This window comes from Cyrtonyx montezumae, unplaced genomic scaffold (genome assembly GCF_038088225.1).
Source record: "Cyrtonyx montezumae isolate F1298 unplaced genomic scaffold, pur_monq_1.0 scaffold_13, whole genome shotgun sequence".
Taxonomy (NCBI): Eukaryota; Metazoa; Chordata; class Aves; order Galliformes; family Odontophoridae; genus Cyrtonyx; species Cyrtonyx montezumae.
Genome location: NW_027071859.1, coordinates 8,903,455 through 8,927,215, shown reverse-complemented (window position 1 = coordinate 8,927,215; position 23,761 = coordinate 8,903,455). Strand labels below are relative to the sequence as shown.

At 48.1% G+C, this 23,761-nt stretch overlaps 2 protein-coding genes across 2 annotated transcripts; one reads left to right on the top strand and one right to left on the bottom strand.

Moving 5' to 3' along the window:
- Positions 1-13,625: 13,625 nt before the first annotated feature.
- Positions 13,626-13,961, bottom strand: LOC136045299 (ras-like GTP-binding protein rhoA). The gene is given in 3 exon segments (XM_065731132.1): positions 13,626-13,814; positions 13,817-13,886; positions 13,888-13,961. Coding segments are annotated over 3 exon segments (330 nt in total). The 3' UTR covers positions 13,626-13,628.
- Positions 13,962-18,108: 4,147 nt separating this feature from the next.
- On the top strand, positions 18,109-19,045 carry RHOB (ras homolog family member B). Its single transcript, XM_065730671.1, has one exon. The coding sequence runs from the start codon at positions 18,361-18,363 to the stop codon at positions 18,949-18,951; it is 591 nt and encodes a 196-aa protein (XP_065586743.1). The 5' UTR covers positions 18,109-18,360; the 3' UTR covers positions 18,952-19,045.
- Positions 19,046-23,761: the final 4,716 nt, after the last annotated feature.

Below are 23,761 nucleotides of genomic sequence, written 5' to 3'. Positions count from 1 at the left end.
GCAAAACAACCCTGTCCACTCAGGTATCCTCTCTTGGGAGTGTGCTTTTCCTTTGCTCCTTCCAGTCTCAGGTGCACAGCCACAGCAGTCCTTGATCTCAGAACATACTCTCAGCACACTTTAGCCTAAATTGTCCTACACCTGCTGTAGAAAGACCTTTGAACGAGATGGGAAGTGCTCGAAAACTTAGTTGAGAGAACTAATAGGCTAAAAAGGTTGAAGTGTTTGTCTCTGAGATCACAGGATCACAGAACTGTAGGAGTTCGAAGGGACCTCCAGAGATCATGGAGTCCAACCCCCTGCCAAAGCAGCTCCCTAGCCCAGGTTGCACAGGTAGGCGTCCAGGTGGGTCTGGAACATCTCCAGGGAAGGAGACTCCACCACCTCTCTGTGCAGCTGTGCCAGTGCTCCGTCACTGCACTGTGAAGAAGTTCCCATGCACATTTGTGTGGAACTTCCTATGCTTCGATTTGCTGCCGTTCCCCCTCGTTCTTTCGCCACACACTGCTGAAAATATCGTTTTCTCTCAGAATACTGAATATTATTGAGGTAATCTTTCTGCTGGAGTTTGTTCTGCAGAGCTGTATTTAACACTCCCTTCCTGGAAGAGGGTCACTTGATCCTCTGCTATCTCAGAGCTGTGTATCTGATTTCAGTCTCACTCTGCAGTACCACTCCTTCTCCCCTGAGCGGTGACACAACAGCTACACAGATGCAGCAATAGCCTTTTTGTCCATGCATGGGCACAGTGGTATCTGTCAGCTTTCATCCTTTTGGAAATCATTTCTGTTTCACAGGTATATTTTTTTATGGATCCTACCACATGGGGCTATGTTTTCCTGAGGATCTACAGTCCATATCCAGAAAAGTAGGGACTTTAAGGCTTATTTAAAGGTTAGACATGCACAATATATATGGGCTTGGCCAGTTATCATTGCATACTTAAGGCAAATTAGGGTTTCTTGTCTGTATGGAGTTCTTGTGGGGGAGAAGTTATTGCCACTGTTGTATGTTGTATATGAGTCATATCCTACAGGTGATGAACAGGTTGAAGGATGGATTGAGTGGCTCCCTCAGAGCCAAATGTGAATGTTTCTCCCAAGGTGCAGACAAACATCATTTCGCCCATCCTTTCTCTCTGTGTATCTGTGACCTACGAATAATGCTGAAGAACACAGATTGAGCACTTGGGTCGGTAGCTTTTACATATTACCAGCTTCCGTATGGATGAAGGGGAGCCGAGAAGCTGCAGCTATCATATATTGCACCAACTTCATTTCCTGTAGATGTTATTGTAAGAAGGTTTTATTTATGTTGCCTAACGTTTACAGGCACAGGTGCTTGTAATGCCAAAACAAATGCTGAAAGCTCACGGAATGGAGGGGTGATGACAATAAAGTGGATGTTAAAATGAAGTGAGTTGATGTGGTTTGCTTCTGTTTTTCACCCCAGAAAAATAGCTCCATAGCCTTCTCACGGCATGAACATAAACAATCCACATCAGGCTCATCTCTCCTTGGGTGGGAGGTTTAAATACATGCGTGTGTGGTTATACATGCATACACTCATTTTTCAAAATGTTTGCTTCTTTATTTCAACCCCAGCCTATGCAAATCAGAACTTCTCTTTCCTTCGTTGGATATTTGCAATAGAAGTGTCAGGAGGAGGCAGCGCGTCCTTACTGTTCCTTACTACAGCCCGAGACAAACGAGATGTCAGGCAGAGCCCTATGGCTGCCTTCGTGTGCACACTGTGAGATCGTGGTGGTCTGCCCAGGAGCTCCAGATCACAGAGTCACAGAACTGTAGGGGTTGGAAGGGACCTCCAGAGATCACTGAGTCCAACCCCCTGCCAAAGCAGCTCCCCAGCCCAGGTTGCACAGGTAGGCGTCCAGGTGGGTCTTGAACGTCTCCAGAGAAGGAGACTCCACCACCTCTCTGTGCAGCTGTGCCAGTGCTCCATCGCCCTGGGAGCTGTGCTCAAACCTTTCCATCCTACACTCTGAGGAAAACAGGAATGTCAGCACTGCCCTCCATTTCCCTCTGGACTGCGGTTCCGCTCTTTGTCATTCCAGCCGCTCCCTCTAACACACTGCCATCCATGCATTTGCTAAGAGCACATTCTGTCGCATCATTCAGGCTCAAGTCTTGCAGCACTCACTGCCAGCTGCTGGCCAGATGTCAAGCCAGCCTTAGCTTGTCACATAGCTCCACGCTTCTGAGGGCTCCGACTCACTCAGTGCCAGGTGAGGGCAGGCCTTGGTTTTGTATGCTCGATGCTTGTATTAATGTGAGAAATCTTCCCATTGGGATGAGTCAGTGTAGCAGCTCAGAGGGAGCTCAGCCTCCCACTTTGTGGAATAGTTAGTTGAATATCATCAGGGTCTTTGTGCGTGTGACTCATTCCACATGATGGGATGACTTCTGCTAAAGGTGGATCAAGACCCAGGGCTGGAAAATAAATGGGTGGTCTTAGGTTGGTGAGCTAGCAGTGTGACCAAAGGTAATGCAACAGCCCCTCTGTTCTGAGGATCGAGCAGTCGTGTCAAATTTGTCCATTAAGCAGTGAAACTGTGGCTTGAGTTCATGACAGATAAACGATCATCTTTTTCTTCTAAAGGTTGGTCATTAATTCCTACTGCTTAATTTCATGGGCTGTGCTCTGCAAGATGACAGTCAATGAATGAGCAGAGAAACGGGGAAATGGGAAGTAGATTGAAAGAGCGCTCCTGTGTGCACAGGTCTTGGTGTGTACACCTGAATTTCCTAAGTGTAAACAGACACGAACAGCACCTGAGCAGCAAAGACACACACCCAGAAGCTCAGAAATGACGGAGTAGATTGCTTCAGGTGTTCCTTTCCTTTCTGTTTTTGCATTCTGGATTGTCTGTTAGAACATAACCCATTGCGTGGTCACACTCAAGTTGCAATCAACAGCTCGGTGTCCAGGCGGAGATCAGTGATGAGCAGTGTTCCTCAGGGGTCAGTATGGAGATGGGCACTACTTAACATTTTTGTTGATGACGTGGACAGTGGGATTGAGTGCACCTTCAGCGAGTTTGTAGACAGGACCAAGTGGAGTGGTGCAGTCAGTAGGCTGGAGGATAAAGAGCTGCCAGCCACACAGCGACCCTGGCAGACCTGATGGATGGGCCTGTGCAAACTTCACCAAGTCCAGCAAGGCCAAAAGCAAAGTCCCAAGCACAAATACAGCTGGGTGATGAGAGGACTGAGAGATGTCCTGAGGAGAAGGACTTAGGGGCCAGCAGCATGTTCTTGCAGCCTGGAAGGCCAACAGTGTCCTGGGCTGCACCAGCAGGGAGGAAGCAGGGACAGGGAGGAGATGGTCCCACTCTGCCCTTGTGAGGCCACATCTGGAGTGCTGTGTCCAGGCCTGGGGGCCATGCAGATATGTTTGTAGAAGGAATGCAATCCGGCAGATGGCAGTGGCACACATCTGATGGGAGTCCCCCGCAGCATCCAGCTCTCCACTGTGCCAGTGGCAGGCAGCAGAGGACTGGTGGCAGAGCTGTACTGCAGGAAGGCCTGGGAAGGCTACAAGCACAGTGAATAGCAGCAGCTGGTCGTGATGCTGGTCCTTTGCTACTACTTCGAGCAGTGAATGCTTCAGTTACAATGTGTTATCTGGCTGTTCTCCAGCCCTGGGACACAGGCTGCCTGCTGGGATGCTGAGCATCCTGCCTGTGGATTCATGCTGTGCGGGACGACACGCTGGCATTTTGGGGATTGCTTTAGCTTGGGCTTCGGCTTCTTCCTGAGGTTTGATGAATAGCAAAAGGATGAGAAGAGGGAAATGAGATCAGAGCAGGGAAATGCACAGAGAGGTGGTGGAGTCTCCTTCTCTGGAGACGTTCCAGACCCACCTGGACGCCTACCTGTGCAACCTGGGCTAGGGAGCTGCTTTGGCAGGGGGTTGGACGCAGTGATCTCTGGAGGTCCCTTCCAACCCCTACAATTCTGTGATTCTGTGAACCTGGATCTGAAAGACCAAGCCATGGAAGAGCCAGAAGCCTGTCAGAGCAGGGACAACACTGCAGCCTACATGGCCCTCTGCTGAGGAACTCCCAATGGAAGAAGAGTTTGATGAGAACTGAGGTGAAAAGGTGGAGGAAATATCCCTGTCTGGGAGTGGAAAAAACAGCCACAGTCACAATACAAGGAATCCTGACCCAGTGTAATACCTGCCACACTTTAAGCACAAAGCTTTAAACCAAGCAGGCTGAAAGGAGCAAATGGGATCCAGCTGTGGCTTCCAGTGTGAGACCTTGCCCTGAGAAAGAATTCTTCCAGGTCCTCCCCCAGATTTTGGCACCAGGTTTCCCTGGCTCCTGGCCACCAGCATCAGCATCCTATGGGGACACGACTGAACCACTGCCTGCTGCCCTCCTGCAGCTCCTGCCCCATGTCTCCCTCTTCAAACACTGAAGCCCTGATGTGTTTACCAACAACGATGCTTCACAGCCTACAGAAAGCAGAGGAAGGGGACAAAGAAGGAACCTGGGTTCCTTACAGCCTCTCTGCCCCGTGCCAGAAATTATGATGAAATGTTTATTGATTGCAATGAAATACTGCTGCACTGAGAGCCGAAGCAGCACTCCATGTGGCTCAGCATTTTAAATCCTTCACCTCAATCTTTCCTCCTGGGCAGCACAGTCAGAGGAGCCTGAGGGGCTCTTATAACTTGGACCCATCCTTGGGAGCTGCACCAGAAGCCCTCTGTTGTTGCAGACTCATCAAGGCACTCTTGACAGCTGCATCCTGCTTTTCCAGACACCCCCCAGCAAGAGCACTGGGTAGGTTGCACGTAACCTAATATCAGAGCTGTGTTATCTTCTATGTTTATTCAGAGAAATCAGATTTTCATACATTAGTGCAATAGGAAAATTCAGCTTGGGAATTGGTATGGGGAAAAGAAATGTGCCTGGGACTCCAAGGTTGAGGAATTTAAATCAAAACCTTTCAATAAATGCAACCCATTAAGGGTCTCTTGATTATCCATTTGAATATTTCATATTAAAATGCTGCTTAGAAAGTGTAAATAACATTTTCTTAACTTCTGCAAATTAAATTTATCCTCAGCTAAAGTCCATTGAGAGCTACCCCATGGGTGAATTTACCCTACATCTCATTTCTGCCCCAGGGTGTTTTCACAGCAGTCTGAGTCATTCAGCGCTCCCAAGCTGAATTAATTCCTGCTGCTTTCTGAATCTCACAGATGATACCCCACAGACAAAGCCACGTCTGTGATTCAGAAAAGTGCTGATTAATATTGAGCAGGAACAAGCTGGCCGCTGCTGCTTGCTCCCAGCCATCACCAGCTGGCTTTCTGGAGCTGGTGTAGCTTTCCAAAGACTGCCAGAGCTCCCAGGTGTGTCTGGGGAGAGGCACAGACCCATCGGATGAGACACGGAACAAGCAGCAGCAGGAGGGTCCCTTCCCCAGGTCCCAGGAGCCAACTCCAGCACAGCAGGCTGTGCTGGCCAGCACCAGCTGCACCCCAGTTCATCTCCAGGTCTTCCACATACCCTCTGCCAACCCAGCCACGCCCTTTGAGTTTTCTCCAGGCTCCCCAGCCTACCCTTGCTCTGCAGGGCAGGTCCTCTCTGCTTTTTGCCCTCCTGCAGGTGGTGCTGTGCCTCTGCTGTTGTGCCTCGGCACATGGGCAGATGGTGCCTTCGGGATGATTAACAGCTCCCAACCCAGTTTGCCAAGAGCCTATTGATTTTCCAGAAGGGTAACAAATTTTCTCCTTATGTACCAGCACTAAGCCTGACATAATTTGCTGTATTGCAGGAGGGAAATCAGCTTTCAGCATGATTTAGGGAGGGTTGTGTTGCATCCAGATACATACCAATATGATCTTTCTCGAGTGCTGTTACATACTGCCTTAATAATTAATTAGAAATAAATAACATTTATGTACGACACTAATTTGTAGCTTAGTTAGTAGGGCAGGCAAGGATCAGGCCCTGCTCTGGGTAGAAGGCTCCTGGAGAGACACAGCGAGCAGAGAGCGACCCTGTACTGCCTGTGGGCCATTGCTATCAGATGTATGGGCACACAGAGAAGCACCTGGACAGGTTCACTCTTCTCTGGGTGGAGAACTGGCTGCAGGGCCGTGCCCAGAGGGTAGTGGTTAATGGAGTTAAGTCCAGCTGGCGTCCTGTTACGAGTGGTGTCCCCCAGGGGTTGGTATTGGGGCCCATCTTGTTTAATATCTTTATTGATGACCTAGACGAGGGGATTGAGTGTACCCTCAGTAAGTTTGCAGATGACACCAAGTTGGGAGGATGTGTTGATCTGCCTGAGGGTAGGGAGGCCCTTCAGAGGGATCTGGATAGGCTGAACAGCTGGGCTGAGCTCAATCGGATGAGGTTCAATAAGACCAAGTGCCGGGTCCTGCACTTTGGGGGACCTGGCATCCTGGCCTGTATCAGAAATAGTGTAGCCAGCAGGAGCAGGGAGGTGATCATCCCCCTGTACTCAGCTCTGGTACGGCCGCACCTTGAGTACTGTGTTCAGTTTTGGGCCCATCACTACAAGAAGGACATTGAGGCCCTGGAGCGTGTTCAGAGAAGGGCAACAAAACTGGTGAGGGGTCTGGAGCACAAGTCTTATGAGGAGCGGCTGAGGGAGCTGGGATTGTTCAGTCTGGAGAAGAGGAGGCTCAGAGGAGACCTTATTGCACTCTACCACTTCACTCTACCACTTCCTGAAGGGGGGTTGTGGTGAGGAGGGGGGTGGGCCTCTTCTCCCTGATAAATAACGACAGGACGAGAGGGAATGGCCACAAGTTGCGCTGGTGAAGATTTAGATGAGACCTGAGGAAACATTTTTTTTCTGAAAGAGTGGTCAGGCACTGGAATGGCCTGCCTAGGGAGGTGGTTGAGGCACCATCCCTAGCGCTGTTCAAGAAGCGTTTAGATGAGGTGCTAAGGGATTGGATTTAGTAGTTCAGTGGGTAGGGATGGTGATAGGAGGATGGCGACAGGAGGACTAGATGATCTTGTAGGTCCTTTCCAACCTAATGAACCTATGAACCCATGATGCTGGCACTGTGTTAACTTCTTCACTGACAGACTGACAGTCTGCAAAGATCTCCTGTTAGAAGAATTTACTAGACCTGACAGCTTGCTGTTTCTTACTAGGGTATTCTTTTAATATTTGTTTAATTATAAAGCCAAGTCTATCTGGTGATGGCAGTCAAGCTGTCTGGGTTGTAGAGGAGGATGTAGGTGCTGAATGCCACTCACTGCTGAGCCCTCTGCCTGTGCCTTGGCTGTGTGCTCCAGCATGGCAGGGGCTGGCTGATTCTCGTGGGGCTTGAGCTCGGCTGTGTGGGCAGGAGCTGGAGTGCTCTTTCTTGTGGAACTGCAATGAAGAGAAAGGTCTGAGCATTCTCTCTTGTGTTTCAGAGCCCCATCAAATGCTGGCAATTTAGTACCAATGCAGAACATACCGTGTTAACAGCAGGTCACTGGAAATGTACCTGGACCCATCATCATTTTTAATAGCTGAGGAGTGCTTCTGTGCAATGCTAATTTAAATTTACCCTCCTGCAGAAAACTGGTAGTCAGAGTGCCTTCCGAATGATGCATTTTTATTAGCTTGCTCTTCTCCATATGGCTGTTGATAAATGTTTATGCAGCATCTTCCTGCCAAAGGCCTTAAACACAGCCACATTTCATTTCCTTCCAGGGGTAAGTGGTGGCAAGCACTAGTCAGTGATGGACGGGACAGCAGCAGGAAAACCCCAGAGTGTCTTCCATGGTGGTGAGGGAGCACCACTCAGCCCACAAACACAGTGGCACGGGGAGGGACCTGAGAGAGCTGGGGCTGTTCGGCCTGGAGAGGAGAAGGCTCTGGGGAGACCTGAGAGCGGCCATCCAGTATGTAAAGGGAGGCTGTAAGAAAGAAAGGGAAGACTCTTCAGCAGGGTCTGTTGTGATAGGACAAGGGGAAGTAGTTTGAAATTAGAAGAGGGGAGACTCAGACTGAATATAAAGAAGTTTTTTACAGTAAGTGTGGTGAGGCACTAGCACAGGTTGCCCAGACAGGGGGTGGATGCCCTACCCTGAGAACACTCAAGGTCAGGCTGGATGGGGCTCTGAGATCCTCATGGAGCTGTAGGTGTCCTGTTCACTGCTGGGGAGTTGGACTAGATGGTATTTAAGGGTCTCTTCCAACTCAAATGATTTATGATTCTGTGGTCTATAAACACATATATGTGTGTTGATGATGCATGTCTGTGGGCATGGGAGAACACTCACAGCCTCACTGACAGCCGGATCTGGAGCAGAGAGTTGCAGCAGCCTCACCTCTGTTGGGCTGCTGGGTTCAGCAGGCTGAAACAACATGCTCTCTTGGGTAGTATTGGGTTTGAGCTGAGGGTAGAAAGTCTCTGCAAAGACCCCAGGTGCCCGAGACCAGTCACTGGTGATCCACAGATCAGATGTGCCTCTACCAGTCTGCCTCTGAACGGGCACAGCCCAAGGGGTGTGCGGACAGTCACCCCAAACAGGGTCTCACTGACCCAGGAGGCAGCTGGCAGAAAGCATCTGCTAGGGAATGGAGCACAGGGTTCATGCTCTGCTCTGCAGAAAAGACTTGAGAACCTCTTGGCCGCCCAGTCCTGCCTCCACCTCTCCCCACTATGAAATATCAGATCAATCACATACACTTACAGCATAAAAGGCAGTGAGAGGCTGAAAGTAGTGGAACTGTGAAAGCCCACTGAACCCTTGGCGTGAGACTGAAATGTCAGCTGACTGCCACATCAGCAGCTTGAAAGTAATTGTAGTGAGGCACGTGCCCACGGGCAGCAACAAAGCTGAACGAGGAGGATTTAAAGTCCTAATGATTCTTAAAATTTAGTTTTGGCAAATCAAGTTCCAGTCCTTCTGCCTTTTCATATGCTCCTCCAAGCTGCTTTGAGGGAACACCACAATCCAACTCCTTATTTCCATCAAAACACAATAACAAATTACAGGCTCTTGTCTCAGTCTGTCATTCTGTGAGTGACTGAGTGGAAACACTCTAAGCTGATGAATTATTTAAAATAGATGCAGTACGTCTCAGGCAATGAATTCAATTAAGTGGCAAAACAATATTATGAAGAAAACTGAGACAAAAGCCTAAGAGAATCTATTTTCATAAAATACAGGATGCTTCCAGCTCATTACAATTTAGAGTAAATAGATGAATTAGCAGGTAGGCTGAGAGATTGGCTACTAGAAAGACCTAATATTTACACAGGAAATTAATATTAAATAGAAGATGGTCTTGCTAAGCAAGACATATTACCCTCCTTGCAGTCCATTCCAGAAACAAGCCATGGACAGCCCACCAACAGGAAATAAAACGTGGGCTTTTTGTTCCTTCAAACTTTCCTTCTTTCCGAGGCTCTGCACTGTGCACTGCACATGTGTGTTTTTGAGATGAAAAACATGCTCTCTGTGCACTGCAAATGGAAAACTGCTCTCTCATACTGCCTTATTAGTGCTGAGTAGGGATTTTACATCTTTTTCTTTCTTTCTTTCTTTCTTTCTTTCTTTCTTTCTTTCTTTCTTTCTTTCTTTCTTTCTTTCTTTCTTTCTTTCTTTCTTTCTTTCTTTCTTTCTTTCTTTCTTTCTTTCTTTCTTTCTTTCTTTCTTTCTTTCTTTCTTTCTTTCTTTCTTTCTTTCTTTCTTTCTTTCTTTCTTTCTTTCTTTCTTTCTTTCTTTCTTTCTTTCTTTCTTTCTTTCTTTCTTTCTTTCTTTCTTTCTTCCTTTCTTTTTTCCTTTCCTTTCCTTTCCTTTCCTTTCCTTTCCTTTCCTTTCCTTTCCTTTCCTTTCCTTTCCTTTCCTTTCCTTTCCTTTCCTTTCCTTTCCTTTCCTTTCCTTTCCTTTCCTTTCCTTTCCTTTCCTTTCCTTTCCTTTCCTTTCCTTTCCTTTCCTTTCCTTTCCTTTCCTTTCCTTTCCTTTCCTTTCCTTTCCTTTTTTTCCTTTTCTCTTCTTTTCTCTTTTCTTTTTCTTTTCTTTTCTTTTCTTTTCTTTTCTTTTCTTTTCTTTTCTTTTCTTTTCTTTTCTTTTCTTTTCTTTTCTTTTCTTTTCTTTTCTTTTCTTTTCTTTTCTTTTCTTTTCTTTTCTTTTCTTTTCTTTTCTTTTCTTTTCTTTTCTTTCTTCCTTCTTTTTCTTTCTTTTGAAGGACTTGTCATTTATTTGTGCAATTGTTTCCCTAACATGGCAAATAAGCTCTGTTTTAACTGTAGTGCATAGCATCCTACTCACATAATACAGTCTAAATAGTATGCTGCTGTTTTAATTGGACATATATCTTCAGCTGTTGTGGGGAAGAAATGTATTTCATCTTTGAAGTAGCCCTGCTGAATGATAAATGAACACTCAGTTAATTTTGTAGAATCATAGAATGGGTTGGAAGGGACCTTAAAGATGATCCATTTCCAACCCCCTGCCACACACAGGGCTGCAGCCCACCAGCTCAGGCTGCCCAGGGCCCATCCAACCTGGCCCTGAACAGCTCCAGGGATGGGGCATCCACAACAATGTGGGCAGCTGAGCCAGTGCTTCACCTCTCTCTGAGTAAAAAATTTCTTCATAACATCTAACCTAAATCTCCCCTCTTTTAGTTAAAATATTCCCTCTTGTCCTATTACTATCTGGCAATATAAAAAGTTACTCCCTCCTGTTCTAAGCTAAAGTACTGGAATACTGCAGTGAAGTCTTCCCAAAGCCTTCCCTTCTCCAAGATAAACAAGCCCAGATCCCCCAACCTGTCTGGATAGCAGAGCTGCTCCAGCCTTCTGGTTACCTTCATGGCCCCTCTCTGCACTCGCTCCAACAGCTCCATGTCTTCCTTGTGCTGGGGGCCCCAGGCCTGGACAAAGTAGTCCAGATGGCAGAGCAGAGGGGGACAATCCTGTCCCTCTCCCTGCTGGCTGCCCCTCCTTTGCTGCAGCCCAGGATACTGTTGGCCTTCTGGTCTGCAAAAGCTCAAGGCTGGCTCCTGTCCAGCTTTTCATCCACCAGAATCCCCAAGTCTTTTTCTGCAGCACTGCTCTCAATGAGTTTTTCTCCCTCTCTATATTCATAACTGGGACTGCTCTGACCCAACACCTTGCACTTGGCCTCATTAAACCTCATTATGTTCACACAGGCTCACTTTCAAGCCTGTCCAGGCCCCTTAGGACGTCATCCCTTCCTTCTGTTGTATCAGCTGCACCACTCCGCCTGGTGTCTTCATCAGACTTACTGAGGATACACTCGATCCCACTGTCCAGGTCAGTGATAAAGATGCTGAAGAGCACCATCCAAATTGGACCCCTGAGGGGCACCACTTGTGATATGCCTCCACCTGAACATACAGCCACTGACCAGCTACTCTCTTCTTGAGCAACGCACCCTTCTTCAGAAAAAAAAATTACTTGTTCTCTTGGATTGAGAACAGATTCTGGCCAATATGCTGACCCATATCCTACTAAGCATCAGGGAGTGTAAATTCAGATTCACCAAAGTGGTTTGTGCTTTCCAAGCAGTGGGAGCACAGTGCTTAGCATCTTTGCAAAACCACCTTTCTCCAGTTGAATACCCCACATCAGAAGCACATGAGACACCTGCATTCTTTAACCTATCTGCAGTCTAATCCTCCTCACCCACACATACAAAATGGAAATAACAATTTGAACCTATCTACATAAATACAGCTCTTTGAAATGCACTTATGTATGTCATTACCTGAATCTGTAGAGCATTATGCACAGAACACACATCCAAGGAGGAAGGGAAAAACAGTTTTATATTTGGGTACAATATCAAATTGCACAGAGGGGATTATTACAGAGAGGGGAAGAAATTGAGGTGAAAAATCGTTTCTGGAGGGAAAAGGGAAAGGGTGAAGAAAATGACTAAAGAAAAACAGGAACTCCATGCAGTAGGTGGTTCACACTTACTTAAGGCAACAATTTAAGTTTTTCGGTTTTGAAAATGGAAACACTTTCTCACCAAGACATAGATTCGTAATTCAAGCTGGAGAGCTCTCAGAGATTCTTTGGGAATGTAAAGTATAATCTTGAAAACATCTGTTACTCAAACCTACCAGTAAAAAGTAGCAGCAACCCCTTCAATATCTGGACACTCTAGCACTTCTATCCATGGTACCATCAATAGAAAAACGGTGGTGGGCAGAATGGGTAAGAAAAATATTAAGTGTGTATTTTACTGGGTATTTCATCTGGGAAAACTAGTTTGGGAAGGGTACAGCTGCAGGTTGCATAACAGCTTAACATTTGGTGTTTAGTCTTGTTTTGTTTTCCCCTGGGAAACTTTAGACAAGCTGCTGAGTGATGAAACCACCCCTGGGTAAGTCAGCAAAGGAAAGCGTTACATTTGCACATTCTCCTAGTTCAAGACAGTTATGCTAAATTAGCCCTGCCCCTTTATCAGGAGTTAGCTTTGAACTTCTTTATGTCCATTTACTGTTATAGCATCTGTCTCCAAATCCCAGTTACATTATTTTCTATCTCCCAGACTTGCACTTTGAAGTCAGTCTGTAAATCAGTTCCTTGGGCTGGCAGCAAATAGTGCTTTGGAGAAGGGAAGAGTATGGAGATGTCCTTCTACCTTGCCTTGACTGTGTGCTTCTCTGAGATGCTCTGCTTCAGTTGACAGCACGTCTTAATCCCTTTCCAAATTGTCAATGACTTGCCAAGCAGAGAGCGTGGTTGCTGGCATTCCCTTTACTTCATGTCTTCTGTCTCTGAGTGCTAAGGAAAGGTAGGAAGATTAAAGATGCATTCAAACCGTGAAGATTCCTAAAGAGTTTTAGAAGTTGAAGTCATGTCTCTTCACCTCGTTTTATGGTAAGAATTGTGTCAAGAAAGAGATCTTAACTCAGAACCAGGCTGCATTATTGGAGTTCATTGGGTAAACTGATACACCTGCACCTGAAGAAGCGCACAGCACTGCCTTCATTGCATCCTGTGCCATACACTGCATCCCTAATGCACTTGTGGAACCAAGCCAGGTCAGGCATATGAATGAATCCTAGGAAAAGTCAGACCTGCTCTGCCAGTCAGAAAGCCACTCCTATTAGCACAGCAGACTACTGAATACATGTGTATGTGAGTGTCTGTGTAGTGACTCTTCCCTAAGGACATCCCTCAAAGAAGCACATGGAAGGGAGTGCACATTAGTAAATCTTTTCAGCACAGCTGCTTGCCACCAAGCCTTGCTACCAGGAAGTCAGGATTAGATTCGCTGAAGTCCACGCACCCATGATTGTCTCAGTGGTGCTGTTACAGGTTCTTGTTCTAGTCTGTGTATATCTCCCTTGACCAAGGCAACACTGTGAAGAACTGTAGCTTGTTCATTTCCATTTCTCAAGACTGGTGCTCAACTCAAACCTAAGACTGTGTTCTTTGGCCTAATTTGGAGAAGGAAACAAATCCAACTTTTCAAGTGGAAGACTTTACAGACTTCCCATCTACGTAAATGATTTTTTTTCACCTTGTAGTGTAAAAGCAGCCCTTATAGCACCCACACAACAACATCAAAGACATCTACTTACCCTTCCACATAATGAAATCCAAAACCAAAATAACATTCATGCCTCTTACAAAATCTGGCAGGACCTACAGCGCTTCTTTCTCCTCTTTTTCTCATTTAATGCACAATGAATAATTATATCCAGGGTGGTATCAACACCTTCTTTTGTCTCGGCAGAACACTCCAGGTAAGCATATGCCCCAATCCTGGCTGCTGAAGCTTTTCCTTCTGTAGTGTTAACTGGCTCATAGCCTCATCTTCCTCTATGTCAGCAGCACACGTGTCAAACAGGGTTTGCTCATAGAATGTGGGAAGCTGCTTGCGACACAGAGAAGAAGGGGCATGTCTCACCAGAGCTGCCATCTCCAGCTACAGTAAGCTTTCTCCTAACAGCGGCCATTCCTTCAAAACAAAGAAGTACAAAATGGGTTATTCTTCTTCTGTGGATGGTCGAAGGAGAAGGAGTCACATTAGTTTGGAATTCTTCCCCTTCTCTCCTTTTTTTCTTTCCACACTTCTGCCTTACCCTTCTTTCCTGATTTTTGCCCTTTTCATTTCTCTAGTATTAAGAATCTTCTGAAACTGAGAGCACTGTGCTTTTGATTTTTATTATGTATCCAAAAATACATACATTATTATGTATCCAAAAATATTGCTCATAGATCAGTTGTCATATGGTAGTTAAGAAAGTGTTCTCTCTCTTCATATACTCATGGACATTTTACACGAGATAGAAGTGCTAGACTTACTAATTTCCAGCATCAATCTTCTCTGTTTTTATATTCAGTATGGGTCTGGTTTCTTCAAATATTGTTGCCGCATCAGCTTCCTGGGGTTGTTATTTCTGCTCCACAGAGAACTTAGCACCACTCTGCAAAGACTGTCACAATGAACACTGTATTTAAAGGGATGGGTTGATGTTTCTTAATATAGCCAACCAATCACCAAAGAGAACCCACTGACATTGCTTTTTAAAGAACCTTACTTTAGTGGTAACAAAGTGGAAGTTACACAACTCACAACACATCATAGCATGTTTGCTTTAGGAATTTCCTCATTCTTGTTGCACTCATCCTGAGTGAAATATTTCAGTATGAAGTCTGCCAACCTGCTTTGAAGGGCTGGGGCTGCTGGTACTAGATAGTAAAAGAGGAGACCTGACAGTCAGAGTGCAGGACCCTAAGGTTTTCAGATCTGCTGAGGCATGCCACAGAAATGAATCGAAAAAGGGATGAGGTGGGAAGGGATTTCTGGAGATCACCTGTTCCAACACTGTGCTCCGCCAGGGTTGAGTTTTGAATACTGATGAGAAAGGAGAGGCCACAATCTCTCTGGGCAGCCATTTCCAGTGTTTTATCATCCTCAAAGCAGCAGAATGAGATATATCAACTAGAAAGTCTAAAGAGAAAGAACTGTTTAGTTATAGATACTATCATGGACCCTAGTGAGGAAGCTGAACTCCCTGATGCCTTGTTGCTATTGGACATTTCCCCTATAGTCTCTCAGATTCCCTGGTAGACAAAGACTGCAAGGTGTTTTCATCCACTAACAACTGAGAACAAAGCGAACCGGAGATGGACTGATTTGGTCTCTCTGCAGAGAGAACTGTTTGCAAAGGCATTACTGGTGATGCAGATACAGAACCACTGACATACAGTTATGTAGTCAGCACATTTATATCTTAGAGCAACGGAAAAGTTCTTCAACTGAGGGCTTTTTGGGAACCCGTTTGTTGTTGATTTTTTTATTTATTTATTTTTTTCAGTTTGTGAGAACAGAGACAAGACAGCAATCAGTTTTCTATGGTGGTCTGATTTTACTCTGCCAGACAATATTTCCTGTGTCCCATTCAAGAAGAAGTCTGATAATCTTGTCAGGGAAACTTGACAAAATGGAAGTCATTGGATTTTGGCACCTTCATTTACGTTGCTTCTAAGAGCAATGCCAGTGGGTCCCGCAGAGTTCTTTTGGATAATAAAGGCATTTCCTGTTTGGAATGATGCGCTTTCATTTGTGTTTCTCTTTTGCCCTAAGCAAAAATACACAGGTCTTCACCTTCTCTTTTTGTGCCTTGGGATTCCAGTTTCTAGGCAGATCAGCCTGGACTCCTGACTGCACTGATCACAAAAGAATCTGAGAATTAAATCCAGGTTTTCAGCAGGGACATTAAAAAGCAATAAACTTCCTTTGACGTGCAGCAAGTAAAATGCAAGACTGTGAACTGCTCATATTTAGCAAGCTCTTCCCTTCCTTCACTGAGAAGCCTCACATGAGGACTGCAGGATGCTTGTTGCTAGCGTTACAGTACAAGTCAGCGTGCAGGACTTGTTATGCCATTACTGGCACAGACGGCTCCCACAGCATGTTATGCCACAGCAGGCAATGTACTTACTTGCCTACTTATTAACAAAAAGGAGAAAGACCACCTTCCCCACTGAGCTTTCATGCTTTTGGTGCAGATTTATACATGAACATAAATTATCTCAGTTACAGACATGCCGTTTAGAAAATCTGTTTAGCAAAAAGAACAGGGAGGAGGCATATAATCTGGAAACAATCTCCAGTAACAAACTGTAATTGTCTTCTCAAAAATAAAAAAATGCTAGTTGGATTAGATCAAGTAAAAATGCAAGAGGCTGAGTTTTAATCTCAAAACCACCAGCACAAGTAATGAAAGCAAAGACATGGTGTCCTCTTTCTCCTGCTCATGTTTTCTTCATCAGTCATACAGATGGATGCGGTGCAGAACTTATAAACTCTCTGCTTAGAGATTGTATGTTAGGGGATTACTGGAAGTAAAGTTTCAGTTTGCTTAAAGAAGTATAGCTTAGCATATCATGCAAATTTGATCAGGAAATATAAAAATTACAACATAGAGTGGTTACGCTTTTTGGAGCCTTCCAGATCACAGCCATGCTTGAATGCAGAATTGGTCCTGTAAAAAAAAACAAAACAAAACCCTTAGGTGAGAAGAAAGACACCTAATCCCAGAGCCTGTTCTTGTATTTTTCTTTCTAGCTTTTCCATCTCTGCTCTCTGCAAATGCCTGAAGAAAGAAGCCTAAGGACAGCTTATTATCCACTGTGTTCAGTTACAGCACTGCTGCAGTTGTGTTGCACTCACAGCGCTGTAACACTGTTCAGACTCCTGCTCTAAGCAGGGAAAAGATTCCTATGTACAGTTCTCCACCGTTCTCAGAACTGACTCATTTCATGCTTTTATGTGTGAGCTGAAAAGAGGATGCTCCAGAGAAGCAAATGTAACTGAAAAGAAAATAAACTAAGGCCTCTTTGCTCCCACTTAGCTCTGTGCATGTACCACACAGTGCTTCCTGCAACTTCAGTGCAAAAACAAACTGGGGAAATAGATGATGAGGCTTTCTGATATTTATGGGCCCCATTGCAGGGGAAAGGTGTCATGTAGCAAATTTACACAACCTATGAAACCCAGGCCATTATTAAGTAACAGGTAACATCTAAGTCTCAATTGGGGCCCACTGGCTTCAGTGTGGAAGACTTTACTAGTGAATTAAGTAACCAGTTATGGCTCAGGCCATACCTGAGTACAGGAACTGCGTCTGCACTACTCAATTAGAAGAACCCCTGCTGTGGGTATGACTTGGCTTAGTCAGAGCTCTTCAGAACATTTCCCGAGCTCAGCTTTGAAGTTGAGATGAGCAGACTGTTTGGATAAGGCCACCCTGTCTCAAAGTCTACACGAGTTAAGGGGTATGCATGAGGGCTGTTTAAGTTTGCCTTCTGTACGCTGAGGCACATAGCAGCACTCTGAGTGAACAACAGAGCTGTGCGCTTTGATATAGATAAGCTACATATTTCCCTACCTTTCACGGAAGGAAGAAGTCGGAGGCGTATTGAAGCGGCACCGCCCCGCAGCTGTAGGACGCCCGCAGCGCTCCCCGCAGCCGCCCCGGGGCTCCGCCGCTCCTGAGCCGGGGGACGGCGGCAGCGGGCGGCCACCAGGGGGCGCTCCAGCACGGCGGAAAGAGCTTCAATTGGGAAGCAGCAGGCGTACGAAGCGGCGCGTTATTCAGCACATGAACTGGACTTGGGCCCCATGAAAAGGGCTGTGCGGGCTCGTGATGTTACAGAGGAAACAGCTGCACGCTACGGCCACGCTTTCACAGTGTGCTTTTATTTCGAACTTCGGTTTAAGTTTGTTAGGTTTCCCTTCACGGGAAAGGAGAGGAAGCGGCCGAGCCCCGCGTCTTTTCAATAGCGTCCGAAAGCGAAGGTTTTTGTTGCATCCAAGCGCCCGCAGCAACCGCACACCGTTCCAGAGCTCCGCAGCCCCCGCCCGCCCTCAGCCGCCCCTCAGCGCGGGGCCCCTCAGCCCCGCCGCGCGCCCCTCCTCCCGCCCGCAGGGCTCGGCCAATCGCGACGCTCCCCGCCGGGGATGACCTCACTCTCTGCCTTCCTATTGGCTGGCTATATTAGGAAAGTCGGAGAGCCTTTAAATAGCGGCGCCGGGGCGCTGCTTGCGGCAGTGGCGGCGCGGAGAGGGCTCGAAGCTGCTGTGATACTTGCTGTTTGCTGTCCGGCTGGCGGCTGCCGCGGATCGCTTCGCGTAGCGTTGCACGGAGCCGGGCGGGACCGGCGGCACAAACGCGTCCCCGAGACAGGGGACGGAGACGCGGTACAAGCTCGGGGAGCCTGCCTGCGCGGGCCCGGCTCGCCACGGTGCCCTGTGAGAAACGAGAAGAAGCGGGAGGCGGCGGCCGCGGGGAGGAGGGCCCTGCCATCGTCCTGCTGCACGGCAAGGCCAGCTTGGCGAGCCTGGCCATGGCCGCCATCCGCAAGAAGTTGGTGGTGGTGGGGGACGGCGCCTGTGGCAAGACCTGCCTCCTCATCGTCTTCAGCAAGGACGAGTTCCCCGAGGTTTACGTGCCCACCGTCTTTGAGAACTACGTGGCCGACATCGAGGTGGACGGCAAGCAGGTGGAGCTGGCCCTGTGGGACACGGCCGGCCAGGAGGACTACGACCGCCTGCGCCCACTCTCCTACCCCGACACGGACGTGATCCTCATGTGCTTCTCTGTGGACAGCCCGGACTCGCTGGAGAACATCCCGGAGAAGTGGGTGCCCGAAGTCAAGCACTTCTGCCCCAACGTCCCCATCATCCTGGTGGCCAACAAGAAAGACCTGCGCAACGACGAGCACGTGCGCAACGAGCTGGCCCGCATGAAGCAGGAGCCCGTGCGCACTGAGGACGGCCGCGCCATGGCCATCCGCATCCAGGCCTACGACTACTTGGAGTGCTCGGCCAAGACCAAGGAGGGTGTGCGGGAGGTGTTTGAGACCGCCACCCGGGCGGCCTTACAGAAGCGCTACGGTACTCAGAACGGCTGCATCAACTGCTGCAAGGTCCTATAGGGTGCGGCTGGAGCGCGGCCGGGCATGGTGCCTGGGTCACCTGTTGGCGGGCAGAGAGGAGCTGGGGCACGCATGCACACAGCATCTGCCTGTCCCCTCAACTGGGGGCTGGCGAAGAGTGGGGGTGGGGGCTAAGGGAGGGAGTGCGCTCCCCTAGCCGAAATGGGTTGTGCTGGCTCAGCCGTCGGGATGGAGGGAGGGGGGGGGGGGGATTGCATGCCCTGAGTCTTGGGAATCGGGTGGGGAGAAGCCTTCTCCCACCACCGGCCCCTGCAAGTTGATTGCTGACTCTCAACGAGAAGCTGCTGCGAATGGACTGAGCAAACATGGCACCCAGCTCTTTGCCTGCGCCCACCACCTGCGGCTCCCAGGTGGCCTCCTCTCTTTTGTAAGAGGAGAGCGGTGGAGCTGAGATGCTCGAAGGGACTTCTGCCTCCTGCGTGCATGTGCCTCCCCCTGGGCGAGCTGCAGAACGGGCTGCACCTTTTGGGCTGCTTGTTGCATCCTAGCGTCTCCTACAGGTGTTGTGGCCTGACCTGCTGTCGAAGTTGGCCCTGAAGACCTGGACTGGGAGGGGAGGCTCATCCCAAGCAAAGCCTGTATATATTTTACTTTTTCTGTCTTGTGCAAATTGGGGTAGTGCAGGGGGTGCTTATTTAAAGTGAGGTGGGGAGGGGGTGCCCAGCTGGGGCTTCTGTTGTGCAAGGGAGCTTTGCCCAGCATCGATGCCTGCTGGTAACACGAGCCTTGAATCCATCTGCAGGAGTCACAGGGCTGGGAAGTAACGCTGGGCTGCTCTGTCCTCCTTGCTGGATGCTGCCCTCCTGGTGGGTGGGGCTGGGTGAGCGAGGGGGACTGAGTGATATTGCCATATTATGATCTTGGTGCCTGCTCTTCGTTTAATGTTGTCTTCTGCAAACGTGTTGATTTGGGTTTATTTAAAAGTTGGTTTTGCAATGAAATGACTTTGCACAACTTGGGTTTTATTTTTATATGCTCAATGCACTTGTCATCTGCGCTCAGCGCTGCGCTGTTGGGAACGTTCTTACCTGGTAACCTCACCTGGGCCTTGTTGTGAAGTGTGACTTCAACACAAGTAATGAAAATCACTGTTAGCTTTTTTTTTCTGCCTTGGAAATTAAAAAAAAAAAAGATGAAAACATAGTTCTTTATGCATTCAGTACATCACACTAAAGGGCAGATTAAAGAATTTAGGTTTATTTAAAACTTATTTTCACTGGGTGGCAGACCTGGGTGAAAATAATGCTGCGTTTCTCTGGGTCAGAGAACAGATTCCCCTGCTTGGTTGTTCCCTTTCTCTCCTTCCCTTAACAGTGGTACTGAGACTGTTTCTTGTTTGTTTTTAAGGCGTCGACATGGCGAGGACTGAGCTGTACATGATGTTTACATAAAAACTACGAACTGTGTATGCAGTTTTTTTATGTAAAGTATTAAAAGATTCTATGCTGACCTGTGAGGAGGTGGTGGTGTGATTTCTGGGGCTGCCCTCAGTGGGGCCAGAGCAGGTTCCGCAGTGCACCCCAAGCATGCTGAGCGAGATGAGTGCCCCTGCAGCCAGGCCTTACGGCAGTGCTGATCCACCCTGTGCCCAAGAGGGGCATTAAAATCAGCACGGGGAACCTTTGCCTTAAACCAATTGCGACATCTGTGAATATTAGGAGCTTACGGAACCTTGCCTGGAGGGGGGGAACCAAGAAAGTGCATTTCAGCTGTAACTGAGCATGACCTTCCTGTGCTGCTTGTGGGGCTGTGAGCAAGAGTTGGGGAGGCTGTCCACCTGTTGGGGTCTGTGCCAGGATTCATCAGCCTCCCGAGGTGTGGCTCATCCTGCCCCCCCTTACTCAGCCCCACTGGGCTGAGCAGGCCCCAGAGCAAGGGCCCCAGCCCGGGGCAGGCTGATGCACTCTGCATTCAGACAGTGGTCTAGTTTTGTGTGGACCCTAGCTTGTCTTCAGCTGGTCACCCACCCCACGTCTGCCTCCTCCTGCCACGAGCACAGGACGTGGGAAGCTCTGCGCCGCGCCTACAGGCCCACGCTGAGGAAAGGTGCACCCTCCTTCACCCTGCTCAGGCTGAGGATTGCCTCTGCAAAAGGGGCTTCTCGTGGCAGGAGCCAGAGCCCCACGGCTTGTGGCAGTTTCTGTAAAGCTCTCAGGCTGCCCGTACTGCAGTGGGGTTGCACAAGTGTCAGTGGGAGCAGAAGTTGAAGTCTCCTGGTCCGGCTGCTGGTTTTGCAGCAGTACCATCCCCCAGCTCCGTGTGCCTCGCAGTGTGTGGGGTAGCCTGCAAATCTGGTTTAGCAACTCAGTAAAGAGTGGACGCAAATTCCCTGTAATGAGAGGGGGAAAAAAACCACCACCAACAAAAACAAACACAGTACTTTGAGGAAGATTTACCAGAATTGGCCACCAGCTGTAATCCCTCGTGGATTTTATTCCTTGAATGCAGAAAATAAACTTTAGGTTTCACCTGTCAGGTTATAGTGAGCTGAGTACTAACACAGCCCGTTCTTTCTTGGTTGCACAGCTTTGGAACACTGGAGGTGGGAAGGGTTGAGGTCCAGGCACGAGTGGGACTTGCTACAGCTGGGCCAACGGGAGTGGTTGGCCTCCTCAGGGCGAGGAAGTTTGTGGGATGGCTGCAGCCACAGCATCACGAGCCCGAGTGTGTAAAATCCCCGTTCCCATTAAAAGGGACCAGGCGGGTGGGATTTGGCTATGAAGGCCCGATTCCCTTGCTTTCAGGCCATTCACCCCCACCCGCATTCAAGGGCTAGAGGGAGGAATTTGGAAACAAAGTGTGTTTCCTGGTGGGCTCATTTGCACCATAATGTCCCTTCCCCCGGGCATGGGAAGGCGGTGGCAGTCTGGGGACCCCCGAGGGCACTGAATGAGCCTTTTCTCCTGCTCCCAAGCTTTTGTGCTGTGTGGTTTGGGTTTTTTGTTGTTGTTGTTTTTTTTTCAGCGGGAGATCCTATGGTCGTTGGTGTGTGGGGCTCTTCCTGCTGCAGGATTTGGAGTGGCACAACCAGGTCCTTCTCCACGGCAGCACCACCTGCCTGGTGGCAGCTGCTCTTCTCCCATGGAAAGAAAGCGAGGTTCAGACCAGGATGTAAATGAACAGTTAAGGTGAAGTCACACTGGGTAAAAACAAACAAACCGAAAAATGAAACTCCATCCTTTTGTAGTTGAGATTCTTATAGCAGTAAATGAGCAGTTGGTATTTGCAGCCTCAGCAGTCCTGAAGATCATAGAATCAGAGGCACAGAATCACCTGAGTTGGAAGGGACCTTTAAAGACCGTCTAGTCCAACTCCCCTGCTGCAGGCAGGGACAGCTGCAGCTGCATCAGGTGCTCAGAGCTGGTCCAGCCTGACCTTGATTGTCTCACTGCACCTCTGTGCAACCTCTGCCAGCACTTCACTGCCCTTCTTATAAACAACTTCTTATATCCAATCTAAATCTCCCCTCCTTTTGTTTGAAACCGTTTCCACTTGTCCTGTCACAACAGACCCTGCTGACCCCCTTCTTTCTTTCAGCCCCTTTTGACTGAAAGCCACTCTCAGGTCTCCCCTGAGCCTTCTCCAGGCGGAGCAGCCCCAGCTCTCAGCCTGTCCTCACAGGGAAAAGGAGCACGGCTAAGGTTGGAAGACACCTCAAAGATCGTCTAGTTGGAGCTAGATATGGAGGAGCATCACTGCTCGGTGTGCACGTCTAACACCATCAACAACAGAAGCTGTGCAGCTGCTCTGAAAGATGAACACACAAATATACACATGTAATCCCAAAGGGAAAACAACTGGCACATTTCAGGTTTAAACCAGTGAACATGAGTGTGGTGGACGTTAGCTGCATGGCAGCAGAAGGCAAGCCTTCCCACCAATATCCTGTTACGTGTTGTTGCTGTGTGACAGATGGCAGCAGAGGAGCAGTCTGACAGAATGGCATCTGACGTGGAGGTGCGGATGAAGCAAAGGTGTGTCACTGAACTCCGCCATGCAGAAAAAAAATGGCACCCACTGACATTCATCTGCACTTGTTAAGCATTTCTGGAGAACAAACAGCAGATGTGAGCACAGTGAGGTGGTTGCTACTGAGTTTCAGCAATGGCAGCTATGGGTCACCTCTGGCACAGATTTTTAAGAGCACGGCATGCAGGCTCTCTATTCATGGTGGGTAAAAGCGCAAAGCTAACGGTGGTGACTGTTGAAAAACTGTTTTGTAGCTGAGAATTTGCTCTATCAAATGGTGTTACTGTGTTCTTTGTATCCATTGTTTGTTTCCACGGAAATAAATGGGAGGCATTACTTTTGGAGCAGCCATTGTCAATGGGTGATATTTGTCCCGTCTGCAAAATGTTATGCAAGTAGCCGTGCTCGTGGTGGTGTGTCACCCACAGTACCTGCAGGATTTACATTGTCCAGAATTCCTAACATTCATCACTGTTCTGCAGAACTTCCTGACATCACGTTGTGCCAGGGGAGATTCAGACTGGATGCTGGGAAATGCTTCTTCGCTGAAAGCATGGTCAGGGCTGGGATGGGCTGCCCAGGGAGGAGTTCAAGGAACAGTGTATTGAGGGACCTGGTTTAGTGAGAACTGTTGGTGATAGGTGGGCAGTTGGACTGGATGATTGTGTAGGTCTTTTCCAGCCTTGGTGGTTTCTACGATCTCCCATAAAGCCCTTCAGCCTTTTTTTTTTTTTTTTTTTGTATTTCAAACAGCTCACCTTCTTGCACTCGAAGTCTGATTTCCCTTCTATAGGTTTCTTATTTAACGTGCCAAAGTTAA

Bases quoted from the DNA above. Each gene is read 5' to 3' on its own strand.
- RHOB (XM_065730671.1), top strand. From the start codon at position 18,361: ATGGCCGCCATCCGCAAGAAGTTGGTGGTGGTGGGGGACGGCGCCTGT.